Genomic DNA, 21,880 nt, shown 5'->3' with positions numbered 1-21,880 from the left:
TCTTTCTGGCATGGTGTGGGGATAGCAAAGGTCTCCAGGCTGCTGGTGAAGTGAGGGAAAGTAGAGGGGAGTGGGCACCGAGATGGGCGGATAAAAGGAGCGACCTCTCAGCAGCGAGAGGGAGAGGAGAGAGTAAGGCGCCCAGACACCATGTGGACAAGGGGAGGAGAGAAAGCAGAGGTGGCGCGGGCAGACTGAGCGCCCGGGCAGCCAGAGCCCAGATCGGAAGAGCCGAGTCCGGGCAGAGGGGTCCGCGGACTCTGGAGGTGCTGGACCAGTGCGATCCGAGAGCAGACCCGGCCCCTCGCGAGCCTCTCCTGGCCCCAGCCCGCGATGAGCGAGGACAGCAGGCTGTGCTCCGGCTACTACAGCCTCAACCAGAGCTTCGTGGAGCCCTTCCAATGCCCCCGGCGCGGCGAGGGGGCCGCGCTCCAGTACTGCTGCGGCTTCGCCGACCTCAAGTACTGCTGCAGCGAGCCGGGCAGCTACTTCCCCTACAAGCACAGCTACATGTGGAGCCTCAGGTGGGCTGAGAGCCCGCGCGTGCGGCGGCTGGCAGGGCCCGGGGCTAGGGAGGCGACAAGCGGAGCCACGCCAGGGCCAGGGGGAGTCCCCCGGGTCCCCGCCATCGGCTCTGGGTTGGGTCCCTACGGAAGGAAGCGGAGCTTCTGAGGGCGGGTGAGGGTAGGGAGAGAAATCTCGCCCCGGCTCGAAACTCCCCCAGAAGCCAGGACCGGAGGCGAGGCGCGCGCTGGAGGAGCGCGGGCTTTGCGCCCAGGGCGCACTTGGGGCCCTCCCGGTTGGCCCCGCTGGGTTCCCCGCCCGCCTCCCGGGAGCCGACTGCTCTCCCCTCGCCGGGGACCAGTCCCAGGCTGGCAGCCCTACTGGTGGAGCGGGAGGACAAGCAGATAACCCAAGGGGAAGGTTTAAAATCCTCTTTTAGGTTTATTTGGTGTATTTGAAGAGAAAGGAGGCTCCTTTGGGGCTCTTTTTACTGCATTAACAAGGATCAGAGTATTTTAAGACTCTTTGAGGGATGTGAAGGAATTGGCTGTATTCTTTAAAATACACATATATTTTTTAAAGAGTGTGTGTGTGTGTGTGTGTGTGTGTGTGTGTGTGTTCCTGAGGGCCTGCGCAAGCAACTGGGCTTTACGACTTGCCCTTTTTGGAGGATCTGACCCCTACCCTGGAGAGAATTGAAGAGACACCAAGAAAGATACAGCTTTTGGTTGCCATGATTATACACACCCTCTGTAGAACAGGACACCCCCTTTCTTGAAACCTGAGCCATGTGGCTATTGCTGGAATGTGAAGAGACTTTCTAAGGTGGGGTCTTGTTTCTTTTTCCTATAGTGGCAATTTTATTTTACTTATTCCAACTAGTATTGATGTAGACATTTTTCTTATGAATTTCTTTTCCCCCTTCCACTCTGAAGGGCTGCAAACTTTAAACTTAATTTTTCATTTTGCTTGGAGAATGAAAGGGGTTCGACAGTCAAGGAAAGAGCTCCCACCTTAAATTGTTTTGTACGTATTAATTAGTTTATGGGGTTGGAGGAGATGGATTCTGCTAGTAAGAGGTAAAGTATTATGATTATGTCTCCCAGTCACCTACATGACCCAGAATTTAACACACAGGCCAAGTCTATAGCAAATGACTAAATGTTACTTCTTGAAGCAATAAAATATTAACATGTTTTTCTATATTGGAAGCATCAAAAAGTCTCAACAGGAGTACCTACCTTCCAGTAAGTTCAACTGACAAAGTTGTATTTTGCTGGAGAAGGGCAAAATGTCAGAAAATAATGATAGCTTATCCTTAGTAGATTACATGGGGAAGAAATCTGTATTGCATTGGTTTATTATCTGGCCTTTTGGAAACTAACAGAGTAATCTATCTCTGGGTCATTGGAGGCGTTACTAATGGCAGAGGCACCTCCAACAGAGACTGGCAATTCCTAAGTCAAACTCAATTGGAAAATGTGCCTGAGATTTTCAGATCCCTGAATAGTTCCAAAGTGACAAGCAATAGAGGACATAAAACCTTCCTAAGATTTATAAGGGCACAAAGGAGTGAACAGCTTGCTGGGGTCTTCATTCAGCACTGACAAAACGGACAGTGCAGCTCCATTCCCTGGGAAATAGAAAAATCACTTCAACTGGTGTTGTCGGTTGGCAGTGTTAAACCTGGGTTCCTGTGAATTACTGAGCTCTGAGAACACAATAGGGAGGTAAATTTATTAGAGCTTCATTTCCCCTCTGTTCTTTGCTCTCCACTCCTAATTTAAAATAGTCCAACTGTGAAGAGCCACTAGCCCTTGTTTTGAGATTCTATAGTGGCTGGAGAAAGGCACAGCTGTGGCTATCGCAAGGTAAGTGAACTTCCTAAGTAGGAGAATTGCTGCATTAATGTGACAGCAGCTTCAGACCCTCTCTCAAAGCTTGTAAAACAACTGCCATAGGGTGCTGAGGAAAGGATAATTCTTCCTTTCCTGTGTCTGGCCCCCTCCCATCTTTTCTCCTCCGATGACTCCCTATGTTCTTAGGATTTTCCTTGGTAATCTTCTCCAGGACTTGGGAAAATAAGGTCTATTGGACAGGGCCATGCATGAGTGGCTATTTAATTAAAGTATTTATTGAAATGAATATTTTAGGAGTCTCCTGGAGCTCCATCTTTACCGAGAGTTTATACCTAGAGCTTTGCATGCATAAAGCAACATTTCTTTTCTTTTTTTTTTTTTGAGACGGGGTCTCGCTCTGTCACCCAGGCTGGAGTGCAGTTGCGCAATCTCGGCTCACTGCAACCTCTGCCTTCTAGGTTCATGCCATTCTCCTGCCTCAGCCTCCCGAGTAGCTGGAACTACAGGCGCCTGCCACCATGCCTGGCTAATTTTTTGTATTTTTAGTAGAGATGGGGTTTCACTATGTTAGCCAGGATGGTCTCGATCTCCTGACCTCGTGATCTGCCTGCCTCGGCCTCCCAAAGTGCTGGGATTACAGGTGTGAGCCACTGCGCCCGGCCATAAAGCAACTTTTTTATAAAGTGAACCATGACATTGAAACTATTTGTCACTATTATGAAGAACATTCTTTTTCAACAGAAAGCAGGGATGGCATGCTTTGTTTTTGTTTTTCTTTCAAATTTAATGGTCTGGTTTTATAATTTGTATATTGAAAGCCCACACTGTGTATGTGGAAGTTAATTAAAGTAACAATTTTGCTTTCAAATAGACTAAATTACATTTTTACCTTGAAGATTTTTTAATAATCAGGTTCTTGCTTGCAGAATCTTTCCAGATGTCTAGCCTCTTATCTGCTCTGTGCACCAGATAATATTAACTGAGTGGATTACATTCACATGTGTCTGTGTATAGTTAAGTGATCCTAACCTTCCCTGACAAAATGCACAAAAGTTAGGTTTGGTGCAAACAAGTATAAAAGAGGAGTCGCCAAATATAGGGAGTCTACCTTTTAGATGAGAGTGCATCCAGTGAGAGCAAACCCCAAGTTGAAATATATAGCTCTACGGTGACTCTAGCCATAAATTTCCCCAGCCTTCACTTGTCTACAAGGCTAGAGGAACTGGGTTGACAATAAACCAAGCACAAGAATCTCTGAAAGTCGACTTCATGTGTGTGGTTCAGGAGGCAATCTCTTCTTTGCAGGGGTGTTCTAGCTCCTAAAATGAAGGACAAGTGGAGTGAACTTAACTTTTCACTTTCAGTTCTGTTCTCCTTCCTCCCAAAGCAACAATGCTCCTGGCATCCCTGGTCAAATTCTCCCTCCCCTCCCTTTTGGTACAGGTTAAACTTGTCAGTGTCCTAATCCCAGGGAAAGAGCAGAAGTCTAAAGGCAAGCCAGGAAGATAATGAAGAAAAAGATTACTTTTCAATGATGTATGTTCCAAATACAGGTAGATCAATCAGCAGTCAATTATTATTTATTTCCATTTATTGAACATTTTCTACAAGCTAAACTCTCAAATGCTTTAAATAAGTGTATACAACACTACCATGAAAGTCAACAGAAGTATCTGTTCTTGAGTAAAATTGATTAAAATCTATTTATAGGTTAAAATCTATTGGTAGATTTTAATTAGAACAAAATGTGGTTCAAGAAGTACGTGTTAGCATATTAGTCTTTCAAGATAATGCTTTTTTTTCCCCCAAGCTCTTTTCCCATTTAGTAGTATTCAGTTCACGGGCTTATGAAAACTATATTTCTCAAATGATTAGACTGAGAGGTAACTGTATCAGACGGAATCATTACAAATTTAGGGTGGAGCAAATACAATCAGATACACATTCTGTTTTTAGAGAAAAATATAAGGGCTTCTTCCTTAATGCTAGAAGCCATTGACATTATGCCCCTTTAGAAAGGAAAAAGTCAAACTGAACATAAACTTGATATGAATTTCACAAATACCATTTTCCTTTAATTCAAATTGCTTTCTCCTTTTTTATAATAGTTTTGGCTTTGTAAATCAACAAATGGCATTTCACATATGTCTTTAGTGCTTTTGCAGAAACAAATATTTTTCTGTTCATCATTTGTTGTTGAACCTGATCTTTCCTTCTAAAATATATGAATAATAGAGGTTTATTTGATGGAGATGTTTTAGAATTATCCCAAAAGAATCATGTGACCTTTAACCTATAATATGAACACATGATCTTCCCTGTTAATAGTAACGTACAGGCTGGCCAGGAGTGGTGGCTCACGCCTTTAATCCCAGCACTTTGGGAAGCCACGGTGGGTGGATTGCCTGAGCTCAGGAGTTCGAGACCACCCTGGGCAACATGGTGAAACCCCATTTCTACTAAAATACAAAAAATTAACTGGGCATGATGGCATGCACCTGTAGTCCCAGCTACTCGGGAGGCTGAGGCATGAGAATCACTTGAGCCCCAGAGGCAGAGGTTGCAGTGAATCCAGATTGTGCCACTGCACTCCACCTTGGGCTTCAGAGTGAGACACCATCTCAAAAAAAAAAAAAAAAAAAGTAATGTATAAATTTAACAGGGTCTCGAAAATCCTACAGAGAAAATACAAGAATTTGGTGATGGAAAAAGGTGAACTGTAGATTTCAATCAGTTACTGTTTATGCTAAAATACAATTTGGTTATGAATGACTGAGAGCAAGAACTAACGATATATTTATGCCTTCTCTTTAGTTGAACCAGTGTGAACCACTTTGTGTGACACATGTTTTTTCCTGTTTTCCTCAGCATTGGTGCCTTGATTGGATTAGGAATTGCTGCCCTTGTTTTACTCGCCTTTGTCATCAGTGTCTGTGTCCTTTGCTATTTATTTCTGTATACAAAGCCTCAAAGATTAGACACTGGCCTTAAGCTTCAACACTTAGAGGCTTCTTCCACTCAAGAAGGTAATCAGTATCTATTATTTGTTACCAATTACCTGAACTTTATCCAAAAGAATAACTCGTATCTGGGTAATCATACTGTTAACAATGAATGCTTTTTAAAAATTCAGTTTACTATGTGTCTTACTAAAAATTCACATTGAATCAGGCCTTAATGATGAAATACTTTAGGGAAATTGTGCTGAAGGAAAAATAGCAGCAGGATGTAATTATTCTCATGAAAATTAAACCATTGGTTCAGTAAATCTGCTTTAAATATATTTATGTTCCTTCTGGTTATTAAGGTTTATCCTCTTGAAATTTTAAAAATTTTGTTTTTGGATGGGGTCAAAGAAGTCAAATAAATAGAGGAAACAAGTATTTGATAACTTATTCTCTGAACCAAATATTTTCATCACTCTAGATTGGCTAGTCAGTGGTCAGTTAAGAATTTATCTGTGTGTCTACTGTGTACACAGTTCAGAGGGGCATATAAAATAATTCAGAGGCATATAAAAGAAACAAAAAATAAGTAGAAGATGTATTGGCTAGATTGCAAACTAGTTAAAATATTGGGATTTGTATGTGTATAGTGTGACTATAAAGTAGAAATAATGTTTATTTATGGTTTGTGGAACTAGGTCCTATTATCTCAATCATCAAGTGCTGTGCAAATGCTAGTTGTTACCATTATAAAACTCAATCACAAAGAATTTTTAACTATTGTGAATATAAATTTCTATAGTGTATTAAAAAGTACTAATTATAAATTTTATTGTGAGATGCACGTATAAACCAATCTAGAATATACATTATAAAATATATACGGAATTTATCAATAATTTATATGTAGAATATATAAACAGATTGTTAAATTTAGGGTTTATATATGTGTTTAGAATGACACACAAGTGCTTACTTGCTTCCATGTAAAAATAAAATGAAAATCTTTATGTTAAAAAAATTGAGGAAAGTCCTCACCCATATACTCTATTTTAGTTGCATCCTAGAACTTCTCATATTATAGGGTACCTGTTCTGTGACCTTATCAAATACATCACCACTGTGCGATTGCATTAGCTCTCATTTCCTTCTCTGCAGAGGAGACCTCTCAGAGGGTATCCTGTGTCACAGAACAAGGGGGCCAAGATTCCTTGAAAGTTCTCTTCCGGAAGTACTGTTTGGAGATTACATGGCTGAAATGATAGGTTGTTAGCTGAATTTAGTACAAATGACTTAGGCCCAGTTTCTCCACTGGATGTCGAGTAGTGATTATCAAATAATCAGATTGTAAAATCCATTTTTGTCTCAATTGCTTAGGTAATTTAAAGTTGCAGCTCTTAAATTTGACTGCCTATGAATCACATAGAGAGCTTGTTAAAAAACAGAAATTCCAGGCTCTGCATTTTAAAACAAGCAGCTCCTCTTGCTGCTTCTGTCCTTGTTCTCCTGCTGTCTGCTCTCCAGAGCAGCCAGAGCAGACCTGTTAAAACACAAGTCAGGTCATGTCACTCCTCTGCTGAAAACACTAATCGCTTCCTGTCTCTTTCAATGGAGAAAACAGTCTTCATCATGACCTATGGGGACTTTTGTGATCTGCCCTTATATTTCCTATCTTCGCATGCCCAGCCTCATTGGCCCCTTTGCTGTTCCTTGAAATTCCTGATTCAAGGTCTTTACACATGCTTCCACTATTGTCAAGGATGCTTTTCCCTCAGATATCTGCATGACTTACTTTTTCACTTTCCATCTTTACTCAAAAGTTACCTTCCCAGGAGCTCTCCCCTGGTTACCCTATCTGCATTTTTAATTCCCTTTCAACATTTAATACCCTCTTCCTGCTTTGAATTTATCTTAGGCATTCACCGTTAACATATTATATCCTTTACTTACCTGTTGTCTATCTTTTGTCCACTCCGAGTAGAAACTAAGTCCCAGAAAAGTAGGAATTTTTGTCTTGTTTGCTCATTACTGTATCCCCAGTGCCTAGAACACATAGCAAATATTCCATGAATGAATTGGATGGGGTAGCACTGCATGTGTGTCATACTAGGAGCATATTTTGAGAAACATTGGCAAAATATTGTCACTGTCACAGTCATAAAACATTCATTGACCGCCTTCTCTATACAATGCACTGTGCTAAATAAAAATTGGTTATTTTTCCAGATTTAGCTTAGGTACTGCTCCAAAATTTTATTTCACATTGACTTCAGAACATAGCAACAGAATTAGTTGGCTTGTTGATTCAAATTTTGTATTCTTGTCGCTATTGAGTGAGGAAGTCCATTATAGTTAGATGAGGCTGCTTACTTGCAAAGAAATATCCTTATTCTGCCCCTCTCACAAGTATATTTTGTCAAATTGGCAAATCAATTCAGTACACCTTTCCTGAATGCGTACTATTGGTAAGGCAGGATTTTAAGTGATCAGTGACTTCCTGCTGCTTTCAAATGAGGTGATTTTGGTCCCTTGCATTGATTTTAACCAAATCAGACAAAGTGGAGAGCTCAAAATAAAATAGTTCAAATGTCACTAGAATGGGAAGAGAAAATTGTTTGTATTTGAAAGCGAGCCTTTGATGTGATATTTACACATTGCTGTACCCTTCGTTAAATATGCATGTTCCGTTCCAATGATTCTACTACCTAGCAATGGATGCCAGTGTTCTAGCTATTGAGAAAGCAAGTCTGTGGCTTTATTGCATTTAAGGAATGTCTTGAAGGTTAGGAACATAATAGAATATTTGCATAATAAATCAAGAAGTAAATATTATGTCAGAGGAAAATTGGTTTCACCAGTTACCCATGTCCTTTCCAAATTCATGGGTCACATCAAAAACTGGGCGAAGGATATGAACAGACACTTCTCAAAAGAAGACATTTATGCAGCCAACAGACACATGAAAAATTGCTCATCATCACTGGCCATCAGAGAAATGCAAATCAAAACCACAATGAGATACCATCTCACACCAGCTAGAATGGTGATCATTAAAAAGTCAGGAAACAACAGGTGCTGGTGAGGATGTGGAGAAATAGGAACACTTTTACACTGTTGGTGGGACTGTAAACTAGTTCAACCATTGTGGAAGACAGTGTGGCGATTCCTCAAGGATCTAGAACTAGAAATGCCATTTGACCCAGCCATCCCATTACTAGGTATATACCCAAAGGATTATAAATCATGCTGCTATAAAGACACATGCACATGTATGTTTATTGTGGCACTACTCACAATAGCAAAGACTTGGAACCAACCCAAATGTCCATCAATGACAGACTGGATTAAGCAAATGTGGCACATATACACCATGGAATACTATGCAACCATAAAAAAGGATGAGTTCATGTCCTTTGTAGGGACATGGATGCAGCTGGAAACCATCATTCTCAGCAAACTATTGCAAGAATAGAAAACCAAACACTGGCCGGGCGCGGTGGCTCAAGCCTGTAATCCCAGCACTTTGGGAGGCCGAGACGGGCGGATCACGAGGTCAGGAGATCGAGACCATCCTGGCTAACACAGTGAAACCCCGTCTCCACTAAAAAATACAAAAAACTAGCCGGGCGAGGTGCAGGCGCCTGTAGTCCCAGCTACTCAGGAGGCTGAGGCAGGAGAATGGCGTAAATCCGGGAGGCGGAGCTTGCAGTGAGCCGAGATCTGGTCACTGCACTCCAGCCTGGGCGACAGAGCGAGACTCCGCCTCAAAAAAAAAAAAAAAAAAGAAAGAAAACCAAACACCGTATGTTCTCACTCATAGGTGGGAATTGAACAATGAGATCACTTGGGCACAGGGTGGGGAACATCACAAACCAGGGCCTGTTGTGGGGAGGGGGTGGGGGAACAGATAGCGTTAGGAGATATACCTAATGTAAATGACGAGTTAATGGGTGCAGCACACCAACATGGCACATGTATACATATGTAACAAATCTGCACATTGTGTACATGTACCCTAGAACTTAAAGTATAATAAAAAATTTGAAAAAAAATTCATGGGTCAGCCTCTCGATATTTCAGGTTGATTTTTACAGTTGAAACTGTTTCCATTATAGGAAATCTGAATGGCCTAAAGGGAAATGTGTTCTTGTGTACACACTAAATTGACTTAGGACACTGAATTTTTTTCCCTCTATAAGTGACGAGAGTCTAAAATAGTCTAATATTAGACAATTTTGTCAAGATTTTGCATAGTATATCTTTATTCTGTTGACTTGCATTATAATTTAAGGCTCCAACGTTTGGAATGGATCTTGAAAAAAGCTACTCTCTGGCAGTGATTGTAGACTGTAATTGGACTACCCCTAGGGCTCATTCTGTACAGAGGACCTATTGCTGAAGCAATTGATCGGTCTTTAAGTTGTGTTCCATAACCATTTTCTTCTTTTTAAACTTTGTGTTTCGGGTTATGCATGCTTCAAATGCCAATGTTTAAAAGAATACTATTGCTTGTAAATTGTTCTGTATAGGACGTCCAGTTCCTGAGAAAACAGATGGCTGTGTGAAAGGCATCCTTCTGAGTCTACACTCTGAGGGTGAGGGCTCGTTCCACAGGTTGTGGAGGAATTAATGGCTAACCGAGGAGCAATTAAAGGGGCGACTTAGAGCCCTGCTTCTCAAACTTTTCCACCAGAGAATCCTTAAATGTATACAGTTGTCCCTCAGTATTCATTGAGATTGGTTTGAAGACCCCCTGCGGATACCAAAGTCTTCACATGTTCAAGTCTCTGATGTAAACTGGCATAGTATTTGCATGTAACCTATGCATAGCTTTCCATTTTATGTATTTATTTATTTATTTAGAGACAGAGTCTCACTCTGTTGCCCAGGCTGGAGTGCAGTGGCACAATCTTGGCTCACTGCAACTTCTGCCTCCCTGTTTCAAGCCATTCTCCTGCCTCAGCCTCCCGAGTAGCTGAGACCACAGGCACTGGTCCCCATGCCTGGCTAAGTTTTTTGTATTTTCAGTGGAGGCAGGGTTTCACCATGTTGGTCAGGCTGGTCTCAAACTCCTGACCTCAAATGATCCACCCGTGTCAGCCTCCCAAAGTGCTAGGATTACAGGCGTGAGCCACTGTGCCTGGCCCTTTTATATGCTGTAAATCAGTAGTCCCCAACTGTTTTTAACACCAGGGACTGGTTCCATGGAAGACAATTTTTCCAGGTCGGGTATGGGAGGGATAGTTTTGGGATGAAACAGATCCACCTCAGATCATGAGACATTAGATTCTCATAAGGAGCGCACAACCTAGATCCCTCGCATGTGCAGTTCACAATAGGGTTTGTGCTCCTTTGAGAATCTAATGCCAATGTTGATTTGACAGGAGGTAGAGGGGAAGCAGTAATGCTTGCTCGCCCTTTGCTCACCTCCTGCTGTGCGGCCTGGTTCCTAACAGGCCACAGACTAGCTTGGTCCGTGGCCCAGAGGTTGGGGACCCCTGCTTTAAATCATCTCTAGATTAATATGTAGTATGATGTAGTACAATGTAAATGCTACGTAAGTAGTTGTTATTCTGTGTTGTTTAGGGAGTAATTACAAGAAAAAAAAAGTCTGTACATGTTCAGTACAGATGCTTTTTTCCCCCAAATATTTTTGATCCATGGTTGGTTGAATCTACAGATGCAGAACCAATGGATATGGAGGGCCAACTATGTTAGAGAGAGGAACCTGTGTCTCCAGAATTCTAAGGGCTAGAGTAGAAAGGCCTGCTTTAAGCCTAATGAACTTTAAATTATCTGAAGTTCCCATTTTATTTTTAAAATTATGAGAATTTTCAATTTGACTGCATAATATGACTTGCTTTACTCTAGTAATAGCATCTTCTCCCTCTCATATCTGAGTAAACTTGATGCTCCAGGAATATAAAGCATATTTATCCTGGGGCTTTGAATATCTATTGATACTCTGGAGTTGTAGAAGGGGCTGGGGGAAGGAGCAAAGAGAAGGGTTCTTAGACACAGAATTTTTGATAAAAATTAGAAGGGCAAATATTAGTAGAGCTGCTTGGCACAAATAAAATAATACAGTTGTATAGGTATAATAAACAACAAGCCTGTATTTCATGTTCTCTTTTGTAAAGACAGATGATATAAATGAAAAGGGATAAGTAAATTAGCAGTAAGGCACAGTTGTCTAGGAGAAAAGCATAAATTATATATGAAATACTGAGAAGGAAAGCAAATTTAAAGATAATGCAAACATTTATTCTGCCTGTGAGCAAAATAGGATTTGGGCTGGCTCAGCATGGTCTGCTATATTTATCTTAGAAGATATCCTTGCTCCCTCGAAAGAAAATCTTCCTCTCAATTCATTATAGTTCATTATCAGTTCATTATAGGAAAATTAGGAAATACAGAGAAACAAACAAATAAATCTTATATGTGACTAATTTTCAACTGCAGAAGTTTCTTTTTTTGTATTTTCTCCTTTTGGTTTCACACTTAGAAAGTTTTCCCCTTACCAGAAGATATAAAGATAAAATATTTAAGTATAAAAAATAAATGCATTAGTAGAAGATATAGGTAACTGTATTTTCCAGGATAGTTTATATTTTCTAGTATAGTTGATTTTTGATTTCCAATATAGTTAATTTTTTTTTTTTTTTTTTTGAGATGGAGTTTCGCTCTTGTCGCCTAGGCTGGAGTGCAATGGCATGATCTCAGCTCACCACAACCTCCACCTCCCTGGTTCAAGCTATTCTCCTGCCTCAGCCTCCTGAGTAGCTGGAATTAAAGGCATGAGCCACCACGCCAGGCTAATTTTGAATTTTAATAGAGACAGGGTTTCTCTATGTTGGTCAGGCTGGTCTCGAACTCCCAACCTCAGGTGATCAGCCTGCCTTGGCCTCCCAAATTCCTGGGATTACAGGTGTGAGCCACAGAGCCTAGCTCTAATGTAGTTAATTTTTAAATACATTTTCTAATATAGTTCAAAGTATTAGTAATTAGTTATAGTTACCTATGGTTATCTAATTATATAATTACCTAGCTATATAATTACCTAATATAATATAGTTACCTATATTTATATATTTAGATACCTATAGATAACTATATTGTACTAGGTAATTATGTAGTTGTCTATATTTTCTTGTAATGCATTTTTCTTATACTTAAATCTTTAATACTCCTGGAGGTTTAATTTTGGTATAAAATATGAGGTAGAGATCTGCCTTTTTTATTTTCCAAATAATGAGTCAGTTGTCAAATATTTATTGGCTAATCCATTTTTCTCTTGACAATTTAAAATGTCACTAGTCATAAGCTAAATTCTTATATATATTGTGGTCTGTTTTGGACTTTGTGTTTTGTTAAATTGATCCATCTGTTTATTTTAAGCTAGTAATATACTTTAAGAATTACTGTAGCTATACAGTTTATTTTAATATTTGATTAAACAAGACTCCATCTCCCCTCTCCTGTCATCCTTTTTTTTGAGTTTCTGGGCTACTCTAGTAACATTCAAGTTTCCAAATAAACTTTTGAATCACGCTGTCCAATTTTAAAAAGACAAATGGTATTTTGATGGGTTTTGTACTAAATGTATAAAGAAGTTGAGAACTACTTTTCTAAATAGCCTTAACGTCCTTTCAAAAACATTTGCTCAAAGCTCTTATGAATTACGCTGCCAAATTATTTATTAATGGTAATCAGTGTTTATTTCAGAAAGATTTTAAAGGAATTCATTGAGATCTTAGAAGAAGATAGGGTAATTGGAATTCAATGGCATAAAAGGCCACCTGTGTCCCTTTAAATAGAAAGACCTTTTTATTTAAAATAATGAGCCTAGAATTTTATACAACTGCTTCTGTTCCTACAATGTAGAAAATCAAATTGCTCAGTAGTTACCTATATTATTAGGTTGGTGCGAAAGTAATTGCGGTTTTTGGCATTATAATAGCATTTTGGAGTCCTCCTCAGGGCAGAGTCAGGCAATCCTCAGTCATGCTCAAACCAATAAGCAAAATAGAAGCCAATCTCTCATTGAAAATCATTTATTTCAAGGACATATAATATCAGCTAACTTCCTCTGTAAGATGTTATTAATCATCAATGGTTGGAAGAATTTAACAATACAGAATAGAAAGAAAAAGGTGAATTCTGGAAAAAATAGTGTAGGAAAAAAATTTCTGAATAGAACTGCCTCCACTCATTAATGAGTGACTAAAGCAAAAGGGCAAGTCCAAGATTCTAACTTTCATGATAAATTTTTTAACTGTGCTTATGTGAGATCTCTCTACATACTTGAGGGGAGGGCAGGGCATTGAAAAGGGAGAGGTCAATAAGTTTTGCTCACTTCACCATTTAGCTCACACCCAGTCCTATGCATCATCGTATTAAATTTGAAGGGAAAACATCCTCTTACAAATAAAAAAAACACTTTTAGGGTAAAAACTTGAAATTGCTTGTTTCCGCAAAAAGGAACTGCAGGATGAGTGGGATGTGTAGATTTTCTACTAAATAATAAAGTGACTCAGCTAGGTTAGTACATGGAAGCTGCTGAAGAACATCAGAATGGTAACCCAGAAGCTAGGAGGACATTGGCAGATGATAGTAGAAAGGCTTAATGACAGTTCTGCCTGATAGCCACGAGATAAAGACCTGCAGGAGTCCCCAACATTCTTTTGATATTTTGAAATGACAGGCAAGGGCAGAGTTCACAGAAGAATTCTAGGTCCCTGAAGAAAGGGTTTGAAAATAAATATAAAATTTAACTGTTATCAGAAAAATTATGTTGGCCTACCTGTGATAAGGATAGGTAGAAAGATTTCGTTCGATGAATTGGATTTAAATTTTGGCAAAGGCCAAAGCTTTAATTTAATGCCAGTCTAGGAAGTATAGGATTAAAGGAAGGTTGAAATTTGCATACAATGACTAGAACAACAAAAACCAAAGAATGGAAATAAGTAGCAGGCAGCAGGAAGAGCAGTTGACAATTGAGTAGGAAGGAACTGTGATGTTGAATCTTGGCAATTCCCACTCCACTAACGAGAAAAATAAATTAAAAAAGAAAAAATTTTTATGTGTGACAAATCTCTTGGGAGCGCAATGATATTACAGATTCATTTAAATTGAATCCATGTTGTTACCTGTGACAGAAAAGAGGCAGCTGTTTTTATCCCTATTTTGTTGGTTAAGAAACTAGTTTCTCGATTAAAATAAAACTAGGAAATGCTGAGGTTGCTGAGATATTTTTATCTTTCTCTTTAAAAATTATCCCAGAGTTGTAGTTAGCTGGACTGTATTATCACTACAGCTTCACTAACTGCAGTTGTTTCCCAATATGTCCGATTACTCTAAGTTACCAGAGGGATATACCTTGAAAAAAGCACTTTTGGATTTGTCTAACCTGCAGGAAGAGAGTGAATGCTAGAGGTGTTATGGTGTTTATAACACATCTTTTCTTGTTCACATAGCAATTTGGTTTTGTTAGGAGAATTGCTTTGGCTTTAGAAGCCAATCAAAAAAATATCTTTGTACTTAACACCGGTTAGAAGGATCCAATAGCCAAGTAAATAATGAGTTGAGGCTGGGGAATAAAGATCTTTACAAGTCATACATGAATAAAAATCTATACTACTGTAATGTATTTTGCAAGCCTTTAAATCTCAGAGGGGAGTAAACAAGTTAGATAAATTCCTTCAGTTGTTGCCAGAGAAATATATAATGGAAACAAGAGCATCAGAATGGGGATAACTTAGAGAGAACCCCAGAATGACTAAGTTAGGAAATAACTTCCTTAGTTTATTTCCCACTAAAAAACCAAAAAACCCAAATTGGTTATGACAAAACACCTTGAAAGTCTGATTAAACTATTATGAATTTAAGTATGTAAAAAGCTTTGGAAACACGAAGGACTTTAACATTACACTTTTTAGATTTCCAGGAATTCAAAAAAAATTAAAATTTTAGATACTTAAATCGGTGCTTATATAAGATACAGATGTCACCCAGATAATACAAAATTAATTTATATATTAAATCTTTGATCTTTTATCTTTACCTGCTATACTAAAGAGTAAAAATAATATTAAACAAGTGAAAAACAACCTACAAACACCTTAATTTGATTTTCAAATATTACATAATGTCAACGCAAAGTATCTGAGACAGGTCTCTGTCAGTTCAGAGGGTTTATTTTGCCAAGGTTAAGGATGCATCCCTGACACAGCCTCAGGAAATCCTGAGACATGTGCCCAAGGTGGGTGGGGGTACAGTCTGCTTGTATGTATTTTAAGGAGACATGAGACATCAGTTAATATGTGTAAGATGGGCTGGGTGCAGTGGCTCACACCTGATATCCCAGCACTTTGGAAGGCAGAGGTGGACAGATCACTTGAGCCCAGGAGTTTGAGGCCAGCCTGGGCAACCCTGTCTCTACCAAAAAATTAAAAAAATTAGCTAAGCATGGTGGTGCGTGCCTGTAGTCCCAGCTACTCGGGAGCCTAAGGCAGGAGAACTTCTTGAACCCAGGAGGTAGAGGTTATAGTGAGCCAAGCTTACACCACTGCACTCCAGCTTGGTGATAGAGCAAGACTGTCTTAACACACACACAAACAAAATGTGTAAGATGTGCATTGGTTTGGTCTGGTAAGGTGAGACAACTCCAGGTTAAAAGTAGATAAGAGAAAAAAGGTTGCATTCTTTTGAGTCTGTGATCAGCCTTCCACTGAATACACAATTTAGTCTGGCTCAGTGAATCTGCATTTTTACATAAACAGTAGGGCAGAGGAAGCAATCAGATATGCATTTGTCTCAGGTAAGCCTCAGAGGGATGACTTAGAATTGGAGGCAGGTTTGCCCTAAGCAGTTCCCAGGTTGACTTTTCTCTTTAGCTTAGTGATTTTGGGATCCCAGGATTTATTTTCCTTTCACATTCCCACCCTTTTCTTTTTAAAATCTTTTGGAGAAAGCATTTTAGAAGAAAATTGAGTCTGGTCTCAGGTTTGGTCTGATCTCTCATGGCTAGTATGGTTCATTCCTAGATGGGTAGGTGCCACATTATGAGGAAAGCTCATTTTTAGCAGGTTGTGAAGTCTCATGTGCTATGAAGAGAAAATAGGAGGAGGAAGAGAGAAAACAAACAAAACCAGAACAATCCTGGAAAATCAATATAGGCCATATTACTTTGAAGTCCATACATCAGTAGGCAGGTATGAAGCGACTTATGTATGTAAATAGGTTGCTGTTATTTTCTTTTAAAGCTTAAGTTGTCTAGCTTCAGTTTGCAGGGCTTTAAAGAAAGCACAGCTTAGTTTTCAGTGATTTCAACATAGAAAAACTAGGGAAAAAAGGGAAAAGAAAGAACAAAAATTAAATTAAAAACATTATTTTGGAGACTTGTAGCCTGGAAAAATTTTAGAATTCAGTCCAAACTGTAGAAAAGAATAAAAATTGAAAAACATTAGGCAAGACTAGAATCTAATAACAAGTGTACTATAGCTCATTTTGAAACATAGTTTTTCTCTCTCTAGTCTCCCATTTTTATTAAAAACAAATCATAATAGGACTGATTTGCTTGCAAAAATAAGATTTAGTCTTATGCTTGGCCTGATTATTTGTATAAAAGGCAGCAAGGATAATTATTTTTCAAATAGCCTTTTAAAATTTGGCTTTGATGAAACTCAAGGAATCTCAGATAAGACTTTTTTTCTTTTCTTTTCTTTTCTTTTTTTTTTAAGCTGAGCCCAGCCATGGGTTTGTATCCTCAAATACCTATGAGTTGTATAATTTCCTCTCCTCTTGAGGTCCCAAGATACCTTGGACCTCCTGGGCCTGTTAGAATGTGATATTCTTTACTTACCACAGGTTAGGAGCCGGTTAGGAGCCCTATGCAGGAACCATGAGGACACGGTATGAGGCCAGTTTTCCCCAAAGGGCTTTTTTTGGCTCTATGGGTTAAGCTTGATTCCTTAAAGGAAAGCATGCTATTCTATTCAAAGCCTTGGTAAAACAACCAGTTTCTCCAATTGTGTCCTGTTGCAAAAGAAAACATTCTTATTGCACTTACGCAAATAACTATATTGCCATAAGTTAAGAAAACTCACAAATAGTTTCCAAATTCTGGAGAAATAAGGAAGAGAGAAATATGCTCCAAATTTTGTGTACAGGAGTATATTTTACTCAATTGTTAAAAGCTGTAGATAGCTTAAAATAAGTTTTTTTCACTCTGAAAAACAAAAGATCAGCAACATTTTAAGCTAAAAGTAAAAAAGATTACTTCAGTCTTCTTTTAGCTCAGTCCATGCAGTTAACTCTGGTCCTGTTTGATATTGGTGAACATTTCAGTTCTCTGAGAGTCCTGAAAGTTTTTTCTTTTATTCTAATGTCACAATTTCCAAAGTTATTAAAAACCTGCATTCAAGAGCACCTATCAAAGTCCTACAGCTGATTATAAACCACCTTTTGAAGAGGATCAAAACAAGAGAAGTCTTAGGACAGCCATTATTAAAACCACATTTGACTAGCAATTTGTTACTTCTCTGGCATACAACAGTTTTACATAATTATAATTATTAATAACATACAATAAGTCATATTAGAATTATAGGAGTTTCCTATAATTTTGGCACACACACCAATAACATTTATACAAATATAGCCCAAAGAAAACCAAACACCATTTCATATTTGACAATGCTTCCTGTATGATTTCTATACCAATAAGCCAAATATGTCTCTTTTGGACTTCTGGGGACTAAAGGCAAAAAATTAATGAAGACCCAAGTTAGAATTTGACTTTGGAAAGTGTGTCAAGTATAAAAAGTTTAAAAGGCTTGATATCATGAAATAGGATCACAGGTCATTGCAAAGTAAGTCATTCATTTAACCAAGGTGATAACATAAAGATTTCAAAAACAGGTGAAAACCTTTATTCTTTGAGAGAAAAGACTTAATTTCCCAAATCATAAGCCCTAATAAAGACAGCATGAGGCCAATTAAACCTGTCTTTCAAAATCTTGAAAACAATCTATAAAATGCCTGATTTTTTAATCATCTTGACAAGATAAAATTTCCATAAACCTTGTTTATTATTTGTTAAATTTGAATCTAATTTTTAGAAAATATTTGCTTTGCAAAGTCAATAATTTTTTATTTCTTAAATTTTTCATGCCGTCTTTCTCTACTATATTTATTTTAAATAGCTTTGCTTGCTGATTGGGCAAAGGCTATTTTCCAGGCTGGCAAATGCTGTGCCTACAACAAATTAGCTTTTAAAAATCAAATTATACTTACTGCATGTTTAGAAGTAGAAAGTAACTTATTTTACTACCAAAAATAGTTCAGAAGAGAAGTAATTGAAATAAAGTCATTATTGTGCCACTCTAGGCCCCAGATTTTAAATTTCAGTGCTTCTAATATTAGCCTAGAGATCAATACCATGCATGTTTCAGTCTTATGGGTAAGATATGGAAGCTGCAGTGAGACATCTTTCAAAACTTGTAAATAACATTGTCCTTTGAGTGTTGAACCATGAAATCGTCCCAGAGTGAGGGATGTCCTGATCGATCCTAGAAAGCATTTTACTTATAGAAAAGTATCTTTAATATATATTTTTACTTGCAAAAAGCAGTTTACTTATAGAAAGCAATTAATATGCAAAGCCAGGAAGTATTGGCATGCTTAAAGGCAAGGTTTAGATTCACCTGAAGAAAAAAAATTAAAAACTCATATCCAGAAGATATGCTGTATGGTGAAAAGAAGAGGATGTACAGTAGCTACTTCTAATGGAAGGAGTCTTGGCTAATGAACTTCCCCTTAGGGAGGTTTGTGGCAGATTTTCTAAAACCTGAAGGAGAATTCTTCAAGCAAAAGAGGCTGGAGAATTAGAGACACTAGGCAACTGGAAGAGGCTTGGGGCAGAGAGGGAGACACCAGGGAAAGTTTGGGGAAAACAGGACTTGTGGGTATCTGAACCACCAAAGACAAGGAAGGGAGTGGGGTGAACTGAGCCAGAAGAGGAAAGTAGAACCAGATCATCAGCCTAACCAAGTTTATGTGTGATCCTAAAGGGCTTTAGCAGACAGGCTGATAATGTTATGAGTAAGTGCTATGTAAGTATTAACTATTATTATATTGCTGATAGTTTTACATTCTTCTCACTTGACATTGTATTCTAAGCACGTTCCATGTAATTAAACATTTCTTAGAAACCATTTTTATTTTTTTTTAAGTTAAAGGGCTGCATGGTATCTCAGGCATGATATTTAGCAATTCTATCATTGGAAATTTAAGCTACTTTCATTTCTTGGTATTGAAAATAACCAGTGAAGAAGATGTCTATAAGTTTTAGATCTCATCTTTGATGGTTTCCTTGGGAATTTCTTGTTAAAGTGAAATTACACAGTAGGAACATTTGACACCTTTAAGCATGCACCAATTTACACTCCCATCATGCTACACCGTTGAAAGAAAAATTACTTTTTATCCTCACCTGAGTGATGAAAAATTGTTTCTCACCTTTCAAATTTACATTTCTTTCTGACTAGCAAGATTAAAACTTTTTCATGTTTATTAGTCATTTTATCTTTTCTGTCACTTTCTTCACTCACTAAAAGGTGTTAATGTCCTACATGCTGATATGTAAGATCTTTACATATTAGACATGCATCATTTGCTCTAAATATTTTTTGCTAGTTGGTTTTCAATCTTGTCTTTTGCTACCCAGTTTTAAAGTTTTCTGTCTTATCCTTTAATTCATTAATACACTCAACTAATATTTATTGAACAACTATGTGCAAGGCATTTTTATAGACACATCATTAATGAACAAAATAGTCAAAAATTTCTTGGAATGTGGTACTTAAATTTTAGTGAGGGAAGACAGACAATAACTGATAAGCATGATAAATAGGTAAATTATATTAGTTAATAAGTGCTTTGGGGGAAAAATGGAGGGCAGAAGGGGTTGGTGATGGGGATATGGAGGCTGCAATTTTAAATAATGCTTTGGGTAGGTCTTATTGAGAAGATGACTTTTGAGGAAGGACTTGGAAAAAAGATAGTTATTGTGCAGATTATCTGGAAGAAGAGCATAGTAGACAAGAGTAAATAGTGCAAAAGTCCCAAGGGCTGGAACATGCCTGAAATGTTTAATCAAAGAGGTTGGAGTGAACCAAAGAATGAAGTAGAAAAAAATGAAGTCAGAGAGGTTAATGGTGTGTGTATGAAATCATGTAGGCCACTGTATAAGACTTGGGTGAATGGAGGGTTCTGGGCAGAGGGCATGATTCAACTTAGTTTTTAAAGAATAGCTCTTTGAATGTTGTGCTGAAAACAGAATAGTGGTAGCAGTGAAGATGGTGAGAAGTGGTCTGATTCTGGATGTATTTTAAAAGCATAGTCAACAAGGATTTCTGATGGATTGGATATAGGGTGAGAGAGAAGAGAGGCATCAAGGACCAGAGGTTTTTGGTCACTGGACTGTGGATTTAGCAACATGGAGGTAATTAGTAATGGTAAGGTAGCAGAGAGTAAAAAAGAATGGTGCCCTGGAAGCCAAGGAAAGAACTGGATCAACTGCTGCTAAGAAATCAAATAAGATGAGAATGAACCGGACTGTGCATTTAGCAACACGGAGGTCATTAGTAATGTCTGTGATTTCTTCCACTGTTCTTTACATATTTATGTTATTTTCTATTGGTGAAATGATACATTAGTTATTTCTACAATCATTCAACTTTCCTAACACTATTCATTGAATGATCCATTTCTTTGCTGTGTTTGTTTAGTACTAACTTCCGATCAGTAAAGATCCATATTCTTTTACCTTTGCTCATTTTGGACTCATATTTATATGCAGTGAGTGAATGGGATTGTGGCACAACTGTGCCCTTTTAATAAACCACATCTAAATCAGTTATAATGGCAAAGCCTTAAGGTTGTGCAAGTTATTATGATTGGCTTTAATGTAGTTCATGCATAGGAGAGGGACAGTCACACTTTTGTTAAGTCACTCAGAAATTGTTACCTTCTTATCAAATGTGTATTTTCCTCATGGAAGCATGGAGGAAAAAGGTAAGCATGGAAGTCAATTTTTTTTGTTTCTGTTACTATTTCCCTTATTTGACTTTCAGAAAGAAATACTCAAAAACCACTTCAAAATAACTCAATTCTCACTCATACACATAACATTTTCAGGATATATTTTCAATATTGCTACAAAAATTATTTTTAAGTGCACATTTTTATAAGTGAAACTCGATGTCATAATTTCAAATAATTATTTCATTTTGGTTTGTGTATCTGCAGGCAAGTCAAATGAAAAAACCAAAGCCCTCAATTCAAATGCAGCATCAAATGCAACGAATGAAACATACTATGAAGCTGATGATATAATTCAAGAAAAAACAATGGATGCAACACAAATCTACATTGCTTATTAACTAAAAATTCTGTGTTTTAAATGCTTACTGGAGAGATGGGGCAATAAAAATAAAGCGTGCATTTGAAACAGTTTGTAATATTGCTTTTCAAAAATTCGTCACTCACAAAGCAAGACACAGCTGCATT

The 21,880-nt window shown here is 38.1% G+C and overlaps 1 protein-coding gene across 2 annotated transcripts; it reads left to right on the top strand.

Moving 5' to 3' along the window:
* The first annotated feature begins 17 nt into the window (after positions 1–17).
* FAM159B (family with sequence similarity 159, member B) lies at positions 18–21,821 on the top strand. 2 transcript variants are annotated; one of them, XR_001004532.1, is made up of 4 exons: positions 152–524; positions 3,807–3,916; positions 5,232–5,389; positions 21,620–21,820. XR_001004532.1 is itself a non-coding variant. In XM_011966765.1 (3 exons), the coding sequence occupies exons 1-3, from the start codon at positions 334–336 to the stop codon at positions 21,751–21,753; spliced, it is 483 nt and encodes a 160-aa protein (XP_011822155.1). In that variant the 5' UTR covers positions 18–333; the 3' UTR covers positions 21,754–21,821. The 2 variants fall into 2 exon arrangements, 1 of the variants encoding a protein (XP_011822155.1); XM_011966765.1 differs by lacking the exon at positions 3,807–3,916 and having other exon boundaries at positions 18–524; positions 21,620–21,821.
* Positions 21,822–21,880: the final 59 nt, after the last annotated feature.

Source organism: Mandrillus leucophaeus, unplaced genomic scaffold (genome assembly GCF_000951045.1).
Source record: "Mandrillus leucophaeus isolate KB7577 unplaced genomic scaffold, Mleu.le_1.0 Scaffold771, whole genome shotgun sequence".
Taxonomy (NCBI): domain Eukaryota; kingdom Metazoa; phylum Chordata; class Mammalia; order Primates; family Cercopithecidae; genus Mandrillus; species Mandrillus leucophaeus.
Note: the sequence above shows the minus strand (reverse complement) of the source record. Positions and strands in the feature narration are given on the sequence as shown.

Bases quoted from the DNA above. Each gene is read 5' to 3' on its own strand.
- FAM159B (XM_011966765.1), top strand. From the start codon at position 334: ATGAGCGAGGACAGCAGGCTGTGCTCCGGCTACTACAGCCTCAACCAG. The intron at 525-5,231 runs GTGGGCTGAGAG...TGTTTTCCTCAG, and splicing joins AGCTACATGTGGAGCCTCAG to CATTGGTGCCTTGATTGGAT. The intron at 5,390-21,619 runs GTAATCAGTATC...GTGTATCTGCAG, and splicing joins GGCTTCTTCCACTCAAGAAG to GCAAGTCAAATGAAAAAACC.